At 45.4% G+C, this 21,573-nt stretch overlaps 1 protein-coding gene across 4 annotated transcripts in view; it reads left to right on the top strand.

Moving 5' to 3' along the window:
• The first annotated feature begins 61 nt into the window (after nucleotides 1-61).
• The window catches only part of SMC1A (structural maintenance of chromosomes 1A), a 49,733-nt gene continuing 28,221 nt past the window's right edge, over nucleotides 62-21,573 (top strand). For 3 of the 4 annotated variants that reach the window (XR_006816804.1, XR_006816803.1, XM_045994629.1), the window contains exons 1-19: nucleotides 62-204; nucleotides 5,280-5,468; nucleotides 5,580-5,692; nucleotides 6,658-6,861; nucleotides 6,954-7,192; nucleotides 7,857-8,115; nucleotides 8,197-8,337; nucleotides 9,139-9,221; nucleotides 9,372-9,579; nucleotides 10,329-10,514; nucleotides 10,607-10,786; nucleotides 10,901-11,047; nucleotides 11,143-11,280; nucleotides 12,117-12,233; nucleotides 12,339-12,445; nucleotides 16,060-16,201; nucleotides 18,518-18,663; nucleotides 18,754-18,907; nucleotides 19,908-20,018. Coding sequence is in view for 2 of the 4 variants with exons in the window: in XM_045994629.1 (XP_045850585.1) it covers nucleotides 96-204; nucleotides 5,280-5,468; nucleotides 5,580-5,692; nucleotides 6,658-6,861; nucleotides 6,954-7,192; nucleotides 7,857-8,115; nucleotides 8,197-8,337; nucleotides 9,139-9,221; nucleotides 9,372-9,579; nucleotides 10,329-10,514; nucleotides 10,607-10,786; nucleotides 10,901-11,047; nucleotides 11,143-11,280; nucleotides 12,117-12,233; nucleotides 12,339-12,445; nucleotides 16,060-16,201; nucleotides 18,518-18,663; nucleotides 18,754-18,907; nucleotides 19,908-20,018 (2,973 nt within the window). In the remaining 2 variants the exon portion in view is untranslated. The remainder of the gene's footprint in view (nucleotides 205-5,279; nucleotides 5,469-5,579; nucleotides 5,693-6,657; nucleotides 6,862-6,953; nucleotides 7,193-7,856; nucleotides 8,116-8,196; nucleotides 8,338-9,138; nucleotides 9,222-9,371; nucleotides 9,580-10,328; nucleotides 10,515-10,606; nucleotides 10,787-10,900; nucleotides 11,048-11,142; nucleotides 11,281-12,116; nucleotides 12,234-12,338; nucleotides 12,446-16,059; nucleotides 16,202-18,517; nucleotides 18,664-18,753; nucleotides 18,908-19,907; nucleotides 20,019-21,573) is intronic. The other variant, XM_045994630.1, reaches the window with a different exon arrangement.

Below are 21,573 nucleotides of genomic sequence, written 5' to 3'. Positions count from 1 at the left end.
AGCCCGGCCTGCACTGCGGCGTTTCCCGCGCGGGCTACCCCAGTTCCCGGGCGTACGGCGCGGCCTTTTGTACCGCCGCCGGCGCCGTCGCCGTCATGGGTTTCCTGAAACTGATTGAGATCGAGAACTTTAAGTCGTACAAGGGTCGGCAGATTATCGGACCGTTTCAGAGGTTCACCGCCATCATTGGACCCAATGGCTCTGGTAAGATAAACCAGGCTGCGGCCCTGCGCGAGTCCCGGCCTGGACCCCCTAATCCGGTAGCAGAGTAGTACAGCCCAGCCCGTACGACCTGAAATGTCGCGAACCCTCACAGGTTCCTTTCCCTCCGGAGCGGGCTTAGGACGAACCCGCTTTTCCCGCTTGGGTGCTCTGACTCGAACCTCTTCCCCAAGTGTCACTTGTCTGCTCTTTGCGCGGCCCCCGCCCCTGAGCGAGTGGTACGGGCCGAACTGTACGTTACCCCGCCCACTGCCCCCTCCCGCCAAAAGTGGCGCGTCCGGAGTTTGTCCGCAAGTCGCGGGCCGGGCAGTTCCCCGCAGGATCTGCTGGGTCTGGCTACTTCCCCTGCCTTGTCTGAACTCCCCGGAGAGTGTGGGACCGCTGGTAGCCCTCCCAAGGCCTCCGGTCCCCAGCGGTGTACTTTTCCCTCAGCTAAGCGCCCCCGCCCGCCTCGCATTGGTATGCTCCAATTCCTCCTTTTTAAACTTTTCTTCGGAGGCGGCACTTTTGAATTTCTGACCCAGCGCTCCTGTCTCCAGAGGGAGTGCTTGGGGTATCCACCCTCCACCTCCATCTTAGAGGTGGGGGTGGTTCGAAATACCCTCTTTGTTACCACTGAAACCATTTAAAGAACTCATTCGCTCGCTAAATTTATTGAATGCTTACTGTTTTATAAGGAGTTGTTCAAAGTGCTGTGGAAACAGCGGAGAGTAGAGTAAGCCTTGCTCTCAGGGGACTTGCATTCCAGAGGGAAAAGACAGTAATAAGGAGAAAATAAGACGGTTTTTGGCTGTGATAAATGCTATACAGGAAATTAGGTTGATGGGATACAGTGACTTGGTTGAGGTCTTTAGAAAGAGCGGTCAGTAGATACTGTATTGTATATTTGAAAGTTGCTGAGAGAATAGATCTTAAAAGTTCTCATCACAAGGACAAAATTGTTTATGTGAGGTGATGGATGTTAACTTACTGTGGTAAACATTTCTTGATATATGCAAATATGGAATCAGTATGTTGTATACCTGAAACTAATACAATGTTGTATGTCAGTTATATCTCAACAAAACTGGGGGGTGGGGGAAGGGTGGTCGGGTAAGACCTATTTCCTGTCTTAACTCTCCTAAATGATAGACTGTTGGAGCCCCTGGATGACTCAGTCGATTAAGCAGCAGTTAAACTCTTGATGTCAGCTCTGGTCTTTATGTCAGGGTGGTCAGTTCAAGCCGCCTGTTGGGCTCCATGCTGGACATAGAGCCTACTTTTTTTTTTTTTTTTTAAGGTAAATAATACACTATGGATTCTTCCCATCTACCCCCACAAGCAGCCGTTTGGAATCCTGCTCTGTTCCCCTACCCTAGAGATGTTCTAGCTAAATCATTTCCTAGCATGAGAGGAGGGACTGCCCTTGCTGACATATCTCAAACTCATGAACCTTCTCTGGAGTTTGTTGCTCTTTGTAGAGTTAGGTTTCTCAACAGCAGCACTGTTGATATTTCTAGAAGGATAATTCTTTGCTATGGGGTTGGTCCTGTGTGTTGTAGGATGTTTAGCAGTATCCTTGGCTTTGGTAGCACCCCCGCCTCTCAGGTGTGACAACCAGAAGTGTCTCCAGACATTGCCAGTGTTTCCTGGGAGGTGGGGCAAATCACCCCTGCTTCTGTGAACCTCCCTTGAGACCTTGAGAACTGTTGACCTCGAGGGCTAATGCTTGGGGTTCCACTCCAGTTTCTTAGGATTTTGGTGTGGTGGCCTCTGTGGAAAGAGCCAGAATACACCTCTTGGCATCCACTCCTCTCAGCATGGGTAGATTTGTATACCCAACTGTTCCAAAAAGACCCTTAGTCTGGACCCCCCTCCCCCTCCCGCCCCAGCTCCTTCAGTGCCCACCTCCACAGGCCATTTCTTGGGTACCCTCAGTGAATTACTCTTCTCTGGCTCACAGTAGACACTTGGTACATGTTAAAATTTATTTTTTTTCTGTCTTGTATTCATGGGATATGTTTTTGTATTTTCATCACAGTTTTATGAGTGCCCCCCAAAGAAGACCTTCCTTAAAACATTTTATCAGTGTTCAGCTCATAAGGCATGTTAAAAAATGTTTACAGTATTGAATGATTGCTAGTAGGGAGGGCTTTAGTTGTGGGATGTTCTTACTATCCTGGAGAGCATGGGGAAAGCCCAGAGGTTGGGAGTGGATGTCTCAAAGTCTGACTCCTGGTCTGCTTGTTGTGTTAGTACTGTTCTGATAAGGGAGGCGAAGCTAAGAGTCCAGACCTGTGTTAGGATAGGACTGCCATTTATTGAGCACCACTGTGTGTCAGGTACTTTATTTACTGGAACCTTTTACATTTAAATTCTTGAAATGAGAATTTAATTATCTTGGTTTTATAGGTGGGAAGACTGAGGCACAAACAGTTACGATCACTTGCACACTAACTGATTCTCAGAGCCAGGGTCAGAAACTGTGCCTGTCATACTTCACAGCATGTGCTTTTTTCCTCCACTTCGATGGAGAACTGTGTGCCAAGCATTTTTTTTTTTAAAGGCTCTATCAGTCGTTTTTTTAGATTTTCCAGTTGAGGGAATGGAACGTAGCTAAGAATTAGTGAAACTAAAAACCTGATCTATTGGACTAGAATCCGAGCTCTTTTTTTTTTTTTTAAGATTTTATTTACTTATTTGAGAGAGAGAGTGGGGGCGGGGAGTGAGGAGCAGAGGGAGAGGGACAAGCCGATTCTGCACTGAGCACAGACCCTGACATGGGATTCGATCCCACCACCCCAAGATCACAACTTAAGCCTAAATCAAAAGTTGGACACTCAACCAAATGAGCCCAGGCGCCCTAAAATGTGAGCTCTTTTTTTTTTTTTTAAGATTTTATTTATTTATTTGAGAGGGAGAGAGAGGGCACAAGTGGGGAGGGGCGGGGGTGGGCAGAGAGAGGAGAAGCAGACTCCCTGCTGAGCGGGAAGCCCCATGTGGGGCTCAGTCCCAGGACCCTGGGATCATGACCTGAGCCGAAGGCAGAGGCTTTAACCCACTGAGTCACCCAAGGTGCCCCAGAACCCAAGCTCTTAATCACTGTCTTGTACTGCCTCTGTGGAAGGAGCCAGGCTGCCGTTTGTATAGCTGGGTAGAAAGGTGTGGGAAATTAGGTCCTCAGTTCAAGGTCATGTAACACGTTAAGGGAGAATCTTGAGATAGAATTTATAGAGATTAGCTTGTTCCCCACCCTCCAGCCCCAGTCTGAATTTAAAACATTTTTACCTGAGCCTAAAATGAAGACAGTAACAATTGTGACTCCACTATTGAAAGGATAAGTGCTCTTTTTTTTAAAAAAAGATTTTATTCGTCAGAGAGAGAGAGAGAGACAGCACAAGCAGCGGAAGCAAGGAGAGGGAGAAGTAGGTTCCCCGCTGAGCAAGGAGCCCAATGCGGTACTCGATCCCAGGACCCTGACCAGGATCCCAGGATCATGACCTGAGCTGAAGGCAGATGCTTAAGCAACTGAGCCACCCAGGTCCCCCAAAGATAGCCATTCTTTTTTTTTTTTTTTAAAGATTTTATTTATTTATTTGACAGAGAGAAATCACAACAAGGCAGAGAGGCAGGCAGAGAGAGAGAGAGAGGGAAGCAGGCTCCCTGCTGAGCAGAGAGCCCGATGCGGGACTCGATCCCAGGACCCTGAGATCATAACCTGAGCCGAAGGCAGCGGCTTAACCCACTGAGCCACCCAGGCGCCCCAAGATAGCCATTCTTAATGTTAAAAATCCTGTTTATCTGAATAGCTGACACATGCACACAATACAGAATTCGAAAGAATCCCAAAGGACAGTAAAAAGACTCCCTTCCCTGACTTTTACCAAAAAATCCCCCAATTTTTCATTTGGGAAGCAACCCCTGGTAACACTGTTTACATTTTCATGTATTTTTTTCTATGCCTTTGCCTCTCCCCAAGTTTTTATTATGAAAATATTCAAACCTACATGCGTGTTTTTGTTTAATTATTTGAAAGTAAGTTGCAGACTTAATGACATTTCACTTCTAGGGATTCAGCATTTAACTCCTAAAATCATTGTTTTCCTATGTCACCACTAGACCGTGATCACATCTGGGAAAACTAATTTCCTTGTTACCTAATTACCTAGTTCATTTTCAAGCTTCCCTAATTGCTCCCCAAAATGTCTTTTATTGCTGCTCTTGTTGTTGTTGAAGGGAAACCAGAATCTAGTCAAAGTTTGTGCACTGCCTTTGCTGGTTTTTCAGTAGTTGCTTTCTGGAGTGGTTCTCCAAACCTTTCTTTTTAGACATTGCCTTTTTTTTTTTTTTTTAGATTTATTTATTTATTTGAGGGAGAGAGAGAGCATGTGTGCATGGGGGAGGGTAGGGGAGCCAGGGAAGTGGATTCCCCGCTAAGCGGGAAGCCAGGCTGGGACATGGGGCTTGATCTAACAACCCTAAGATCATGACCTGAGCTGAAATCAAGAGTTGGATGCTTAACTGACTGAGCCACCCAGGTGCCCCTAAGCATTGGCTTTTTGAAAGGGTTAGACTAGTTGTCTTGGAGAGCATTCCAAATTCTCTGTCTTAGGATTTCGTTATGGTGTCCTTTACTGTGTTCCTCTACCTGCTATATTTCCCATAAACCAGAAGGTAGATCTCGTGTTAAGTATATTCACATTGTTCAACTGATCTGAACGTTTTCATCTTGCAAAATTGAAATTGTAGTCAATAAACAGCAACTTCCCATTATTACCTTCCCTCAGCTCTTGGTTGGTTTGTTTTGTTGTTTTTTACTTTTAAACTTGGTTGAGATTGACTATATTGACTTATATCTGCTTATTTCTTCTATTGTGGGCATTTTCCCATGTCATTAAAAGTTGTAGAACAATCCATTGTGTGAATATGCTGTTTCCTTAGTTGGGGTTCTAGTTTTTAACTGTTCTAGGTAATAACTGCATAGGGACTGTTTTTCTAAGCTGTTGAACCAAGGCTTTGGTGGAGCAGAGCAGTGTTTCCTGACTTCCTTTCCTTTGCTTTACCCCCTACTCCCTTAGGTAAGTCAAATCTCATGGATGCGATCAGCTTTGTGTTAGGTGAGAAAACCAGCAACCTGCGAGTAAAGACACTGAGGGACCTGATCCACGGAGCTCCTGTGGGCAAGCCAGCTGCTAACCGGGCCTTTGTCAGCATGGTCTACTCTGAGGAGGGTGCTGAGGATCGCACCTTTGCCCGTGTCATTGTTGGTGGGTGAGGCTGGCCAGAAGGCTCCCCTTGGGTGCTGGGAGGTGACTAGACTAGCTGGCTGGGACAGGAGGGAGGTCTGACCTTCAGCCAACTCATCCGCTGTCTTGTAGGGGGTTCCTCTGAGTACAAGATCAACAACAAAGTGGTCCAGCTACACGAATACAGTGAGGAATTAGAGAAGTTGGGCATTCTCATCAAAGCTCGTAACTTCCTTGTCTTCCAGGTGAGCATTTTTAATGGTTATTGCCTATCTGCTGTTTGCTGAGCCTTGTCACACCCTCAGTGGGCCTGCTTCATCTCTTCCTGAATTAATGTAGCAGCTTCCTCACTGGGCTTACTGACTCCAGTCTGGCCCCTTCCAGTTCCTCTCTTAGGCTAGGTTTATCTTACGAAGGCAGGTCTCTGTTTCTTTCCTTTTTCTCCTTAAAGCATTTCAGTGATTTCTCATTGCCTTATGAAGTGGTTGTCAAATTGTAGTCTGTGGATCAGCATCAACTGGGGACATGTTAGAAATGCACATTTTCTGGTTCCATCCCAGACCTATGACGTAGATGCTATAGGGTGGAGCCCAGCACTGGGTGTTTTACCAAGCTTTGCAGGTTATTATGCGTGCTGAAGTTGAAGAACCATTGCTTTAGCATAAACTCCAAACTCATGTCATTCAGGACACATTTTTTGGTTCTTGCCCACCTCACTAGCCCCTCATCTGCCAGTACTTTACCCTTCTAACCCTGCATTCCAGCCCAGTTAAACCATTATAGTTCCCACAATTCACCTGCTTTCTTTGGCCAGCAGGGCTTTGCATATTAATTGTCCTTTATAGGAAATAACCTTCTCTCTTAACTTTTTTGGTTAGTTCTTCTCCATCTTTCAAACTCAGATGTCACCTTTGAGAAGCTTTTCTGGATAGACACCCCTACCAGTCTCCCACCCGCAAGCTTCTTTTAGTCCTTTTTCTGTGCTACTTCTGTTGCTGCATGTAACACACAGTGTTGTCTTTGCTTTTGTCCCTTTTGTTTCCTGTGCACCTCAAGAGGCAGGGAATATGTCCTTAAAGCCCAGTGTGAAATGTGGCACCTTGTGCAGGGAGGGGGTCAGTGACCTTTTTCTGAATGATTGAATGGAAATGGGTGGAGGGAACTGGGCCGGCTAGGCTCTAAGCAGGGAGAGTGTTTTAACCTTTACTAGGGTGCTGTGGAATCTATTGCCATGAAGAACCCCAAAGAGAGGACAGCTCTATTTGAAGAGATCAGTCGCTCTGGGGAGCTGGCCCAGGAATATGATAAGCGAAAGAAGGAAATGGTGAAGGCCGAAGAGGACACACAGTTTAATTACCATCGCAAAAAAAACATTGCGGCTGAACGCAAGGAGGCCAAACAGGAGAAAGAAGAGGTAGGTGGCCAGGCTGCCTGTGGTCTCTGAGGGGCCAGGGTGGAGCCAGTACCTCACTGCTCACCCCTGCTTCCATGCTCTTGTTCACACAGGCTGACCGCTACCAGCGCCTGAAGGATGAGGTGGTGCGAGCTCAGGTGCAGCTGCAGCTCTTTAAGCTCTATCACAATGAAGTGGAAATTGAGAAGCTCAATAAGGAATTGGCCTCTAAGAACAAGGAGATCGAGAAGGACAAGAAGCGAATGGACAAGGTAGAGGATGAGCTGAAGGAGAAGAAGAAGGAGCTGGGCAAAATGATGCGGGAGCAGCAACAGATTGAGAAGGAGATCAAGTAAGAGGCAGGCCTGGGCCTGCAACTTGTGGGAAACCAAGAGGCTGTGCTGTTTCTTAGGGCTCCTGTGAGCCTAGAGTCCAGTGCTTGCAGTAGTTTTTCTTCCTCTTGACTTGCTTCGGCCAGAACCAAGCACATTTCTTAACTTGCATTTTAGACAAATAGAGCATTTAAGTACTCAGACTCTGGGTAGATGAGTACTCATAAAAGAGAGGACTTGAAAGGGGTGGTGACCTTGGCAAGTGAGAGGAAGCAATGGGAGGCCCAGCTACTAAAGTGGCTGGGAACGCCTTCCTGGAAGAGGAAATCTGGAGCTAGAAGTGTAAAGGTCAGGAATTTGAAAAGGTTAGATCAGATGGGGGCAACTAAATGGACACAGGGCATTCTTGGTAGTTGTTCCTGAAGGGCATGGCCTGACTAGAGTTGAGGCAGGAGTGGTAGCTTTACCTTACAAAGTGGCTGGAATGTTAGGCTGAAGCCATCAGTTGCAGGGAGTAGTCAGAGTGCCCCTTTTCTGAGGATCTGGGCAGCATCAGGCCCTTGTTCTTTAGGCAATTCCCCGAGGCTGGCTAGAGACCTCAGGCCCCTCTTTGGGTAAAAAGCCTGGGAATCATCCCTTCTCCCACACTGCTAACTGATTTATTCATCTCCCCTCTGGCAAAAGGGAGAAGGACTCAGAGCTGAACCAGAAGCGGCCTCAGTACATCAAAGCTAAGGAGAATACCTCCCACAAAATCAAGAAGCTGGAAGCAGCCAAGAAGTCCCTGCAGAATGCTCAGAAGCATTATAAGAAGCGTAAAGGTGACATGGATGAGCTAGAAAAGGAGATGCTGTCAGTAGAGAAAGCCCGGCAGGAGTTTGAGGAACGGATGGAAGAGGAGAGTCAGAGTCAGGGCAGAGACTTGACCTTGGAGGAGAATCAGGTAAGCTCTGGGAGGGTTGGGGATGGGATGGAGGATTGCTCTGCTGACAGAGACTGATTCGGTTGGTTGTTCCTAACAAAGGTGAAGAAATACCACCGATTAAAAGAAGAAGCCAGCAAGAGAGCAGCTACCTTGGCCCAGGAGCTGGAGAAGTTCAATAGAGATCAGAAGGCTGACCAGGACCGGCTGGATCTGGAAGAGCGGAAGAAAGTAGAGACAGAGGTGGGCATGTGTTATAAGATGAGGGATAATGGGCCAGAGAAAAAGAAGTGATGGTAGTCTTAACAGTAATGACAATAGCTAACGACTAGTGAGCACTTAACTGTGTGATAGGCACTATATTTTCCTTGTATCCACTCATTTAATTCCTCATTTCCCAAATGAGGAAACAATAGTGCAGGCCTGAAGTAATTCGCCTAAGGTCATATTATGAAGTGGCAGAACCAGGATATGAACCTGGGTAGTCTAGCTCTAAAACCTACGCTCTTACCAAGTATACCTTGCTCACGGCCTTCCTAATAACAATAGTAGTGAAACAGTAACAATTAATAGTTGTCATAGTGCTGTAAGAAGAGCCTACAATGTTTCAGGCATTCTGCTAAGCACTTTCTTTGAAGATCTGAAAGAAGGTGGTGGGCATTAATACTAATAGCTGTATGTGTTAAGCATCTAATGTGTGTTCTCTGAAGTGGAGGTCGCCTACATTTTACAGAGGAGGAAACAGGTGCAGAAAGGCCTGGAAAGCTTTGCCTTGGTTTGAGCCTCCCTGGTTGGTGAGGAAGATAGCCTGGACTAGGCAGAACATCAGAGTCTCAGGGCTCTGGGAGGCCCATCAAGTAGCAGAGCCACACTGAACACTGTTGTGTGTCTGCTTTTTAGTAGGTTTCCCGCATTAGTAACAGATTGTCCTGAACCATGGGCTCTTGGATAAGTGGGTACATAGCAGGTATAAGCCAGGGCCCCATGGTCTTGGAGTTAACTTGCTCAGCCCCTGGTCATGGTGTATATTTGTCTTTCTTCCAGGCAAAGATTAAGCAAAAGCTGAGGGAGATTGAAGAGAATCAGAAACGGATTGAGAAACTAGAGGAATACATCACCACTAGCAAGTATGTGGCTCTGCAGCCTTTCTTCTTACTTCCAGGCCTGTTCTTATGAATCATGTCCTGCCTCTCCCCAAGCAGGATCTCCGGAGTCCCTCTCAGCCAGAAGTATTTTCTTACCAGCCAGGGTAACCCCTGTGTTCCCTCACTTTGTAGGCAGTCCCTAGAGGAGCAGAAGAAGTTAGAGGGGGAGCTGACAGAGGAGGTGGAGATGGCCAAGCGGCGTATTGATGAGATCAATAAAGAGCTGAACCAGGTGATGGAACAGCTGGGGGATGCCCGTATTGACCGACAGGAGAGCAGCCGCCAACAGCGAAAGGCAGAGATTATGGAAAGCATCAAGCGCCTGTACCCTGGCTCTGTGGTAAGAGTGGAAAGGGAACTCATTTCCTGAGCACTTACTCTCCCACTCACTGTCAGATAATTTTCCCAGCAGCCCTGTGAGGACAAGGTTGCTAATCCCCTGTTTACAGCTGGAGGAACAGGCTCAGAGAGGTTAAGTGACTTAGCCCAAAACAACACAGCTTATAAGTGGAAGAACTGCAGTTCAAATCCAGCTTGTTCTAACTCGTGACCTCATGTTCTTTTCATCACACAAATTGCATTTTCCTGAAAGTTTTGTCTTGCTGTGTCCATTCCTCTCTGGAAGGTGGAGAAACTGGGCAGCCCTTTCAAAGGGGGTGGGGGGGTTACAGGATAGGGATTAGTCTCCTAGAAAGTAACTGCAGGCTTCTATATGATCTTCTTTGGCATGTACCAACCGATTTCTTTGCATATAGGGACATCCTAGGCTTTATCAGAGCTCTTGGCCTCTTGAGCCAAATACTGAGTTTCCAGGTTCCCTGAATATTATCTCTCTGTTGCTGTAATTCCTTCCATACCTGGATTCAACTTAATTTGTAATGGTAAAAGTAAGGTTTAGAAAGATGCTTTTGGGGTTCAGGCATGACTGAAGTGATTGTTGCTTTGGGGCCAGAGTAGGCTTTTTCTCCATAGCATGGAAGCTGTGTTCCTCACAGATTTTGGTCTGCCCTTTTGTGAGCTGAGAATTAGGGTTCTTGATCCATTTCCCAAAAGCCTCATGCTTCAGTTTTCTCTTCTGACTTTCCTCAGTATGGCCGCCTCATTGACCTCTGTCAACCCACACAAAAGAAGTATCAGATTGCTGTAACCAAAGTTTTGGGCAAGAACATGGATGCCATTATTGTGGACTCTGAGAAGACAGGCCGGGACTGTATTCAGTACATCAAGGAACAACGTGGGGAGCCTGAGACCTTCTTGCCTCTTGATTACCTGGAGGTGAGGCTGGTGGGGATGGGGTCAGGACAGCATGAGAGGGCTCCTCTTCCTAGCCGTCCATGTTCTGCCACTCACTGAGCTGTTTTCCATAGGTGAAACCTACAGATGAGAAGCTCCGGGAACTGAAGGGGGCCAAGCTGGTGATTGATGTGATTCGTTATGAGCCACCCCACATCAAAAAGGCCCTGCAGTATGCTTGTGGCAATGCCCTCGTCTGTGACAATGTGGAGGATGCTCGCCGCATTGCCTTTGGAGGCCACCAGCGTCACAAGGTATGGATTCCCTTGTCCACATTGGAGCTGGAGAGTCTTTGTCCACATTAGTGTTGAAGATTCTCCTATTCATCTTCTCCCCCTCTTCTTTTCTCTTTTCCCTACTGTGTGTAGACAGTAGCACTGGATGGGACCCTATTCCAGAAGTCAGGGGTGATCTCTGGTGGGGCCAGTGACTTGAAGGCCAAGGCTCGGCGCTGGGATGAGAAAGCAGTGGATAAATTAAAAGAGAAGAAGGAGCGGCTGACAGAAGAGCTGAAAGTAAGTCAAAGGCTCACCGTCCCCGGGGGTTGGAGTCTTAAGGCCAGGCTGGCCATTCCCCTTCTTACCCCTGCCCCTTCTCTCATCGACTTCAGGAGCAGATGAAGGCAAAGCGGAAAGAGGCAGAGCTACGTCAGGTGCAGTCTCAGGCCCACGGACTGCAGATGCGACTCAAGTACTCGCAGAGTGACCTGGAACAGACCAAGACACGACATCTAGCCCTGAATCTACAGGTGGGGCCTGGCCTTCATCCCTATCCTCACATACCTCACCAAGGTTTCTCTGTGGGGTGGGAACTTGTCCCATTTCCCTCCTCCCAGCCTGCTTCAGGGAACCAAGCATAGCAGTCAGCCAGCCAAGGCTTCAGATCTTGACTCTGTATGATGGGAGGCAACTTACTTAATGTGTCAGTTGATACTGTTTTTTTATCTGTTTGCAAAATGGGAGTTAGAATTACCACCTGCTTTATACCATTCTTAAGAAGATTGAAGGAATTCATACATGTAAAGTACTTAGACTGATTCCTTGAACCAGTAAGTGCTCAGTAAATATTAGATGCTATTATTAGCATCATTCATTCAACAGATATTTGAGCTTGTTCGAAAAGTGAACTGAAAGTAAGTACCGGCATTTCAGTCTCTGTGGGTGGGAGTTCTTCTAAGTGCATTAATGTGTTTGATCATGGGGTGCTTCCCAAGACCAACCTGGAGTCATTATGTAAAATGTAGTATAAATATCCTTTTTACCTTTTTCTAAAATCAAAAAGTCTGAATTCCAAGGGTTGTAGATAAGGGAGTGTGGACCTATAATTGATGATGTTTACTGTGTACCCAGCACTGTGAATTGAAGCTGGCTGCCTGGGAGGCCAGGGAAGAAGCTGTGCGAAGGTTTACGTGGGAGATAATGGATCCTTTACTGGGCAGTTCTCAGCCAAGTTTTCTCAGCATGTGGAGAGCTAGCTCTTCCTTTCCAGGGGCCAGTGTGCTCAGTGTGGCTCTTTCCTTTTATGAGCCTGGTTTCTTTTTTTTTTTTTTTTTTTTTTTTTTCCCCTCAACCCTGTTCCCTGCAGGAGAAGTCCAAACTGGAGAGTGAGCTAGCCAACTTTGGGCCTCGCATTAATGATATCAAGAGGATCATCCAGAGTCGTGAGAGAGAAATGAAAGACTTGAAGGAGAAGATGAACCAGGTTCGTAGGGGCTGAACCATGCCAGCATATGCATTGGGGCAGGACGGAGCTGGCAGCAGCACTCTGACCCAAAGGACCTTTGCCCTCCCTTGCTTGTCACCTCAGGTAGAGGATGAGGTGTTTGAAGAGTTTTGTCGGGAGATTGGTGTGCGCAACATCCGGGAGTTCGAGGAAGAGAAGGTGAAGCGGCAGAATGAAATTGCCAAGAAGCGGTAGGTGGAAGTATAGGTACAGAGGACTCAGGGGTGCCCTTGAGCCCCTAGCCTGATATCCTGGGAAGTCACATGGCATCATAAGACAGGGAGCAGCTCTTAGAATGATGGGTGTATACTGTAGGTTAGCTTTAAAGAACAGGGACATCAGGGAGGCAGTGTGGCATAGTCTCATGGTTAAGAGTGTTTGTTTATATATTTAATTTATTATGTCAGAGAGAGTGTGCATGTGCACAACCAGGAGGAGTGGCAGAAGAAGAAGCAGGCTCCTCACTGAGCAAGGAGCCCGATCCCAGGACCTTAGGATCATGACCTGAGCCATGGGCAGATGCTTAACCGACTGAGCCACCCAGGCATCCCAAGAGTGCCAACTTCAAATGTGGTTTACCTGGGTTAGAATCCCAGCTCCCCAACTTGTTATCTTGGGCAGTGAGTGACTCGACCTCTGTCTCTGAGCCCTAATTTCTTTATCTGTCAAGTGGGTTAATACTGATGGCTAGCTCATGGCATTATTGGGCAGATCAGATGAACTAGTCCTTCTAAAGCATTTAGCATAATACTTAGCACTCACTAAAAGTAGTAAATGCTAGCTATTGTCATTTTCCTGATAGGCAATGGGGAGAGGTCAGAGAAAAATGAAGTTCTAGGTTGGAGGGATAGTAAGAACAAAACAACAGTTTATCTTCTCTTCCCCTCTTTATTTTACTCATTCATTTAACAACTTTTCTTGAGTACCTATGTTGTACCCAGTTGTCCTGTGGTAGGTGTTGGTGGGGAGATAGGGGTAAGACGGATGAACATGACACAGTCTCTAAAAGAAGTCACCTCCTGGATCTTGGGCCTTAGTCTGCAGTTCATGTAGCCCATGGCCCATATAGTAAATACTCATTGCCTTCTTACCCCTAAGCCAGGCTCAAGGGATATAGAATGGAATCGGAGACTATCCCTGTCCTCAGGGAGTTATGAAATAATTGGGGAGACAAGTAGATCAACAATTTCAGAATCGTGTCCTTGATGGTGTATTTGAGGTACATAAGAAGTACAGAGGAAGTGTTCAAAGAACTCCAAATCAAGAGAAAAAATAAAAACCAAGAGAGCCAGTAGAGAAATGGACAGAGGATATAGTTAGCACTTCAGGGAAAGAGAAACACGCATGGCTGATAACTACAAATTGATGTTCAGTCTTGTTCCTAATCAGAGAACTACAAATTAAAACAGTCTTGGGGTGCCTGGGTGGCTCAGTGGGTTGGAGCCTCTGCCTTCAGCTCAGGTCATGATCCCAGGGTCCTGGGATCGAGCCCCATATCGGGCTCTCTGCTCAGCAAGGAGCCTGCTTCTCCCTTTCTCTCTCTCTCTGCCTGCCTCTTTGCCTGCTTGTGATCTCAGTCTGTCAAATAAATAAATAAAATCTTAAAAAAAAAAAAAACAGTCTAGCAGTTTTTGATGAACATAAATCTACATAAGCTCTGTGACTTAGCAAAGCTACTCCTGGGTATATATCTCAGAGAGAGTCTGGCCACAGGGTTACAAAGAGACACATTCAGTCTTGTCTCTCTTGGTGTCATTTGTAATAGGACGTTGGTGGGGCAATGTGGACAGCCATCACTTGGGGAAAATATAAGTTAAATGTGATGAATATACAGACTATATGCAATACCATGTAGCAGTTCAAAGCAGGAACTGGATTTATAGGCAGTAACATGGATAAATGTGTAACACTGCATTTGTGTAAATTTTAAAAACAAGCATATTTTACAGGAATATGCATTATTTTTTTAATTTTTTTTAAGATTTTTTATTTATTTGTCAGAGAGAGAGAGAGCAAGAGCGAGCACAGGCAGACAGAGTGGCAGGCAGAGACAGAGAGAGAAGCAGGCTCCCCGCGGAGCACGGAGCCCAATGTGGGACTTGATCCCAGGACGCTGGGATCATGACCTGAGCCGAAGGCAGCCACTTAACCAACTGAGCCACCCAGGCGTCCCTACAGGGATATGCATTATTAAGGCTATATACATATGTGCGTATATATACACATTTGTCATTTTGGAGTACATACTCAAAATAGGGAAGATAATGGGCGTGGAAATAAGGGATTGAGCCACAGGAGAGAAGGGTCTTGCACAGAGAGTGAACATCTTCATGTAATGAACTGTGGGATATAATTAACTGCACCCAAAGGGGAGAAAGCCCAGAAGATTGTAATAGAAACGAAGAACCTGCTCACAACTGTCAGGAAAGCTTTTACAGAACAAGGAATGATGATCTAGATGCCTGTAGAGTGAGTAGGACTTAGCCAGCTGGGCAGCCGACAGAAGGGAGTTCCAGGCTGTGAGAATAGTATGCTCAGAGGTGTGAGAGAGTGTGCCTTGTACTGGAAACTAAGTAGTTTTGAATGTCTGGAGCATAAAAATGGGGTCAGGAGGAAGGTGGGGGTGGTGGACAGGTCAGCAGGGGCCAGATCACAGAGGGCTTTATGAGTCATGCTTAAGAGATTGGACTTAAAATTGCATAGCCCAAAATTATAGAGTTAATTACATTCCATTTGGATTAAAGTGACTAATGGGTTTAAGCTGCTGGCATGACATCTGGCAGCATCTGTCACACCATACTGGGGGAGTGGGGAAGCAGTTGGAAATTAGCCCTTCCTGGCCTGCTAGTATCTGGATGCTGGTTACATACTCTTTGACTTTCTGAAGAGACGGGGAGCAAGGCAGTGGCAGGAATCTAGTATTTTCTCCATGGTTTTTTGTTTGTTTGTTTGTTTTTTAACTACCCAAGCTCTGCTCCTTGAAGGTTCTGGAATACAGGTGTGTTGGGAGGTGGTAGTTGGAAAGAGTTAAAGCCTGTGAGCAAATATGAGCGGAATGCAGCCAGTATACCCGTCAATAATGATAGTAGCTAAAATTTATTAAGTACTTATTGTGTGTCTAGCGTGCTTCTAAGGATTTGATGCATATTAATTCTTTAAAAATCTCCCGATAACTCCCGAGGTATATACTATTCTTATTTCCATTTTACACGTGAGGAGATATAGGTGTGGAGAGTATAACTAGCTTGCCTGAGATTACACTACTAGTAAGTGGCAGGGTTTGGATGCCAGACCTCTTTTCCTACCACATTATATTGCGATAGTGCCGTGGGAGGAGCGTGGATTTTAGTTTTAGACCTGGCTTCCAATCTCACATGTGCCCATTTACTAGCTGTGTGGCCTTGGGCAAGGTCTTTTACCTCTTGGCCCATGTTTCCTCGTTTGTAAAATTGGAATAATAATGCTTACTTGTGGAGCTATTAGAGGATTAGAGGTAATTATGTAAAATACACAGAATCTTAATAAATAGGAATTATCATAGCTGGTGGGTTCAGGTGGACCTTTTTGTGCCTCCTAGGAACTTGGGAGGGCTCTGGAGTCTTCCAGTATATAAAGGGGGATTAGTGGAGCTTGGCCCGATCTCCCTGCCTTGTGCCATATCCACAAGGCTAGGCTGAGGGACTTAGTTCTCCAACTTCAGGGAACAGTTTTATGTGGCTGTGGAGGGATAAACTGAATGGTGACTGAAATTCAGTAGTTAACTGAATCCCTGGGTCTTGGATCTAGTTCTCCTTTCTCCCCACAGTTTGGAATTTGAGAATCAGAAGACTCGCTTGGGCATCCAGTTGGATTTTGAAAAGAACCAACTGAAAGAGGACCAGGATAAAGTACACATGTGGGAGCAGACAGTGAAAAAGGATGAAAATGAGATAGAAAAGCTCAAGAAGGTAAGGAAGGAGAGCATGAAAAGGCATACTAAAAACTGGGTGGAAAAATTGGAAGGGATATGATAGACAGAAGGATAATATCCATAATTTATGAAGCCCCATTGAAATAAGGAAACACGAAGACCTAAATAGGAAAAAAAAAAATTGAGTAAGAGGCACAAACAGTTCAAGATGATTCAAATAGCCCGTAAACACATATACGTAATTTAGCCTTACTAGAAGTCAAAAAAATGCAAATTAAAGCAACAGTCTGATATAATTTGTTTCCTATCACATCACCTAAGATTTAAAACACAAAACAAAAAACCAGATGATTAATACTGGCCATGGTGCACAAGACCAGCATTCTTATGCCATATGGCACAATCCATCAAGAGTCTTCAGGATATATTTATCCCCTCTTAGCAAAACCTGAGGAAATCCAAAATGCTGGCACAGCTTTGTACATGGAGGTTGATGTTTATTACAAACATTTATAGTTCCGTATTGGAAACTGTCCAGTGTCCTCTGGGAGTTAGGAGTTTAGCAAATTATGCTACATTCATGTATGCATTTGTGTAGTTTAGTGGTCTTCAAATTTTAGTAATACACAGACCCTGTTTAAAGACCTAAGATCCTCAGGTGTTGGCCTAAAAAATCATTGCCATTAAAATACATACAAACATACATACATAGAGCACTTCACCAAAAAGCCAGGACAAACTTACTAATTAATTTTTATAATTAACCACATTAATTTTAGTGCAACAGATGATGGTATTTTGCTGAAACCAAGTCCCTTTCCACATTTTGCCTGTGCTGGTGATGGCCAAGACTCAGTTTGAGTTGAGCTTGCCTGTGTTACTGGGTATTGTCTGACGACCCACTTTTCCCACATTCTTTCTCTTTAAATTACTGTGAAACCTTTGTTCTTCTTACAGCATTCTCTCCAGAGGTGATTTGATCCTCCTCACTTGGCTTAAACATATCATTTGACTTTTATGTCTGCCTGTATTTGTTGTTTTGGGGGGTGGGGGGTGGGTGCGTGTATGTGTGTGTGTGTGTGTGTGTGTGTGCACGCATGTGTGTTTGTTTTCATTAAACCCTAATATTTAAAGTAGTCCTTTTTGCTGTCACTGGAATCTTAAATGCAAATGTAGATCAGGCAGTAGTAAGTGGGCAGCTAGATGATCCAGAATACCATTTCTATGACTTTTTGACTTTTTATTTTGAAGTCATTTGAAACTTAGCAGAAAGTAGCAAGACTACTATCGAGAACTCCCACCTACCGGCCACTGAGATTCATCAATCACTAACATGCCATATTTGCTTCTGTATTGTCTACGTATGCATATTATTTTTATGAGCCATTTGGGAGGAAGTGGCAGATAAGTCCCCTTTAAGTGACTTTAAGATCAAAGTGAAAACCAAATATTCTTCCTTTAAAAAAATCAGATGTGCTAAGACTGCACTCCCCTTGACTGGCCATTCTTGACTTTTTTTTTTTAAGATTTTATTTGCCAGAGAGAGAGAGAGCGCGAGTACACACAAGCAGGCAGAGAGGCGGGCAGAGGCAGCGAGAGAAGCAGGTTCCCTGCAGAGCAAGGAGCCCAATATGGGACTCAATCCCAGGACCCTGGGATCATGACCTGAGCCAAAGGCAGCGGCTTAACCAACTGAGCCACCCTGGCGTCCCTTGACTGGCCATTCTTAATGCCACTCCCTTTCCTCTTCCTGGAGCTAATCCCAAGTAGTGGGTATTCTTCCAGACCTTATAGGCATTTACTTAAATATTTATACATTCATGTGGATGTACTCATAGAAATACTTAGTGTTGTTTGTGTGGGTTGTTTTTTTTTTAACACTGATGTTATATTGCCCATGGCAGCAATTTTAATGTGGAAAAATGCTCAAATATAACATTAAGTCAGAAAATACAGTATTAATCACAGTCTAGTCTCAACTCTGTAGAACTGCTGTCTATATAAGTAGTATTAAGAAGAAATAGGCTAAAATGTTAATTGGTTGTCTCTGGCTGGTGAGATTACCAGTGATTTTTTTTTTCTTCTGCTTGATACTGTTTCACTTCTTTGCACTTTTCTGCATCAGGCAACTTGTATAATAGGGTGTGGGGGAGAGGGCAACCAAATTTGAAAAAAGATAGAGACACCTAAAGGGTGATGGTGGTATGCAAAAGCAGAGCTTCCTGAAGGGAGGCTCTGACATGCCTTGGAGGCTCCTTCTGCCTGGTGGAGAGGGTGGGGGCAAGGGGAGAAGATCCTCAGAGGAGATGAGGAAAAGGTTCACTTCTTATCCTATTCCCCATGCTGGGACCAGGAGGAACAAAGACACATGAAGATCATAGATGAGACCATGGCCCAGCTACAAGACCTGAAGAATCAGCACCTGGCCAAGAAGTCGGAGGTGAATGACAAGAATCATGAGATGGAGGAGATTCGTAAGAAACTGGGGGGCGCCAACAAGTGAGTGGGTTCAGGCCTGGGTTTGGGGGACCTAGGTAGAACAGGCAGCCTGCTGGATTTGAATCTCACCTCTCTACCTGGACCTTTTAGGGAAATGACCCATTTACAGAAGGAGGTAACAGCCATTGAGACCAAGCTGGAACAGAAACGTAGTGACCGCCACAACCTGCTGCAGGCTTGCAAGATGCAGGATATCAAGTTGCCACTGTCTAAGGGCACCATGGATGACATTAGTCAGGAGGAGGTGAGTATCAGATTAGGGCTGGTGGTGGGAGTGGGCAATAAACAGCATTAACCAGGGATGGGGGTGAAAGTAACCAGGGAGGGGAAGAGAGAGAGAAAAGGATGGTGGGCAGGGGTGATGAGGCAGGTTGAGGCTATGAAGGCAGGTAGGGGAAAGGTAGCAGCCTTGGTATGAAAGGGAAGTTGACTTGGGGGTTGTGCTGGATATTGGTAGGTGGTGAGGGAGGGAAGCCAGGAAAAGATGGAATCATTCTGTAACCTTAGGGACTTGAGCTAAAAGCTCCAGCAGATGTCAGATATTGCATAGAGTGGCAGTTGAGGGACATTAGCCAAGAGCAAAGGAAGATGGAAGCTGGGGGACCTGAGAGATGATGGCTGAGCTGCAGTGAGGGAGGTTGGCCAGGAGAGGATTGGATAAGGCACATCAGCAATGAAGAGGTGACCAGGCTTAGTCACAGGAAAGAGAGGGACACTAGCCAGTAGAGAAGCCAAGGCATTTTATGCATTAAAGGTGAAGATTGGTAGGAAGGGATGGGGACATTAACTGAGGGGAGGTTTGCATATATCTGGCTTAGACCTGGGCATGTATTTCAGCCCCACATGTCTTCTCCCTCCCTCTTCCCAAACAGCATTTCAGTTTAATTCAGCAAAATATTTTGAACACCAGAAATGTGCCAGGCACCATGGTAACATGTGACATAATTACTTCTAATCTTAAACACAACCCTGCCAGGCAGGTAGTATCCCATGTTACAGTTGAGGGTTTATGTATTTAAATCAGGCTTCTGGTGTCAGGATCTGATGGCATGACTTGCCAAGGATCACACTTTTAGTCAGTGGTAGAGCCCAATTTATGTCTTCTGAACTGCTGTCCTGCCACAGGTGCTCTAGTAAGGTGCTTTGCAAAGACTTTGAAGGCTGGAAAGGCGCTCCCCCCACCCCGTTAGAGGGGCATTCTGTGGCCAGTGTGCTCCATTGGACTCTCCCTTTCACCATTGCAGGGTAGCTCCCAGGGGGAGGATTCTGTGAGTGGTTCCCAGCGAACTTCCAGCATCTATGCACGAGAGGCCCTGATTGAGATTGACTACGGTGACCTGTGTGAAGATCTGAAGGTGAGGATCAGCCACGAGGGCGGTGACATCCTCCCAGCTGTTCAGAGGGAGAGTCAGTCCACCCGAGTGCCCCGTGGTGACCCTGGCTGGAAAGTGGGGCGGGCTGGCAAGGAAGGGAGGGACTTGTGGTTTAGGGTCTCCCCCAGCTATGCACACAGAAACAGGTGCATCTTCCACCACCACCATCAGTTGCCCCTGTCCCTGCCTACTGCCAGTCTTCCCCTTCCACGCATGTACACATCTCAGCCCAGGTACACACACAAAAGACCTTCACAGTGAGCAGATGGGCCTTGGGTGTTCCTCGCTCTCTGTCCCAGGTGTTCCTCCCTTCTCATTTTTTGCATTCTCGCATCCGGGGTATCTTTTTCACCCCCTTGGCCTCAGCTGCCATGTGTGCTATGCTACACAGTTACCTCAGACCCCATCCTTCTGCAGATCTGCCCTTTCTCCTTGGTGCCAGCCACACATTCAAACCAGAAATCTGTGCCTTGTCCTTGACTCCCTCTCTCATTTGGCATATTCATTGAATTACCAAGCCCTATCCATTATACCTCCTAAATATCTGTTGAAATATCTATCTACGTTTTTTCTGTTTCCTCTCTCTAGTACAGGCCATTTCACCTCTCACACAGCCTACTGCAGGAACCTCCTAAACACTTTCTGATGCTTTCCCATCCATCCTTATAGCCGGGGGACTTGATTTCTTTTTTTTTTTTTTTTTTTTTTTTTTCGGGACTTGATTTCTTAAAGAAATCTTTATCATGGAGAATTTCAAACATACACAGAAATAGAATAATATAATGAACCTCAGTACCCATCATACAGCTTCAACAATTAGCAACATATGGTGTCTTGTTTTCTATACCCTTCCCTTTCACATTGGCATATTTTAAATCAAATTCCGGGTAACATTTCATTCATAATTACCTCCATATATATCTCTAGAAAGAAGGACATTTTAAAAAAAATAACCATATCATACCAAAAAAATTTGAAGACTAACTGCAATATCACCTAATCAGGAAATGTTTAGATTTGCACAAATATCCCATAAATACCATTTTTAAAAAAACATAGTCTGTGTATCTAAATCAGGACTCAAGGGAGGTTCATATATTAAAAGTGGTCTCTTCTAGTCTGTACCATTTTCTTATATAATCTTATTTTTTTATACCTATTTATGGAAGAAACTGGGTCATTGGTCGTGTATAATTTTCTGCATTCTGAATTTGGCTTGATTATGTTCTATGATGTTATTTAACGTGTTCGTCCATTCCCTGTATTTCCTGTGAACTGGTACTTAAATCTAGGGTGTGATTGGATTTGGTTCATTTTTTGTTTATTTTTGGCAGGAATACATCATAAGTAGTGCTGTCTACTTATGAACTTTCTTTTGCGTCGCCTAAGTTGACATTGAATGTCATTTCATGATCTTTGTACTAAGTTTGGTCAGTGTTCAACGTTACCTGTGAAATATTCTTGTCAAAAACTCAAGTAAGGATCTGATTAAGCTTTTATAGCCACCAATTATATGAAACACCAGTGCCAGAGGAAC

Source organism: Meles meles, chromosome X (genome assembly GCF_922984935.1).
Source record: "Meles meles chromosome X, mMelMel3.1 paternal haplotype, whole genome shotgun sequence".
Lineage (NCBI taxonomy): Eukaryota > Metazoa > Chordata > Mammalia > Carnivora > Mustelidae > Meles > Meles meles.
Note: the sequence above shows the minus strand (reverse complement) of the source record. Positions and strands in the feature narration are given on the sequence as shown.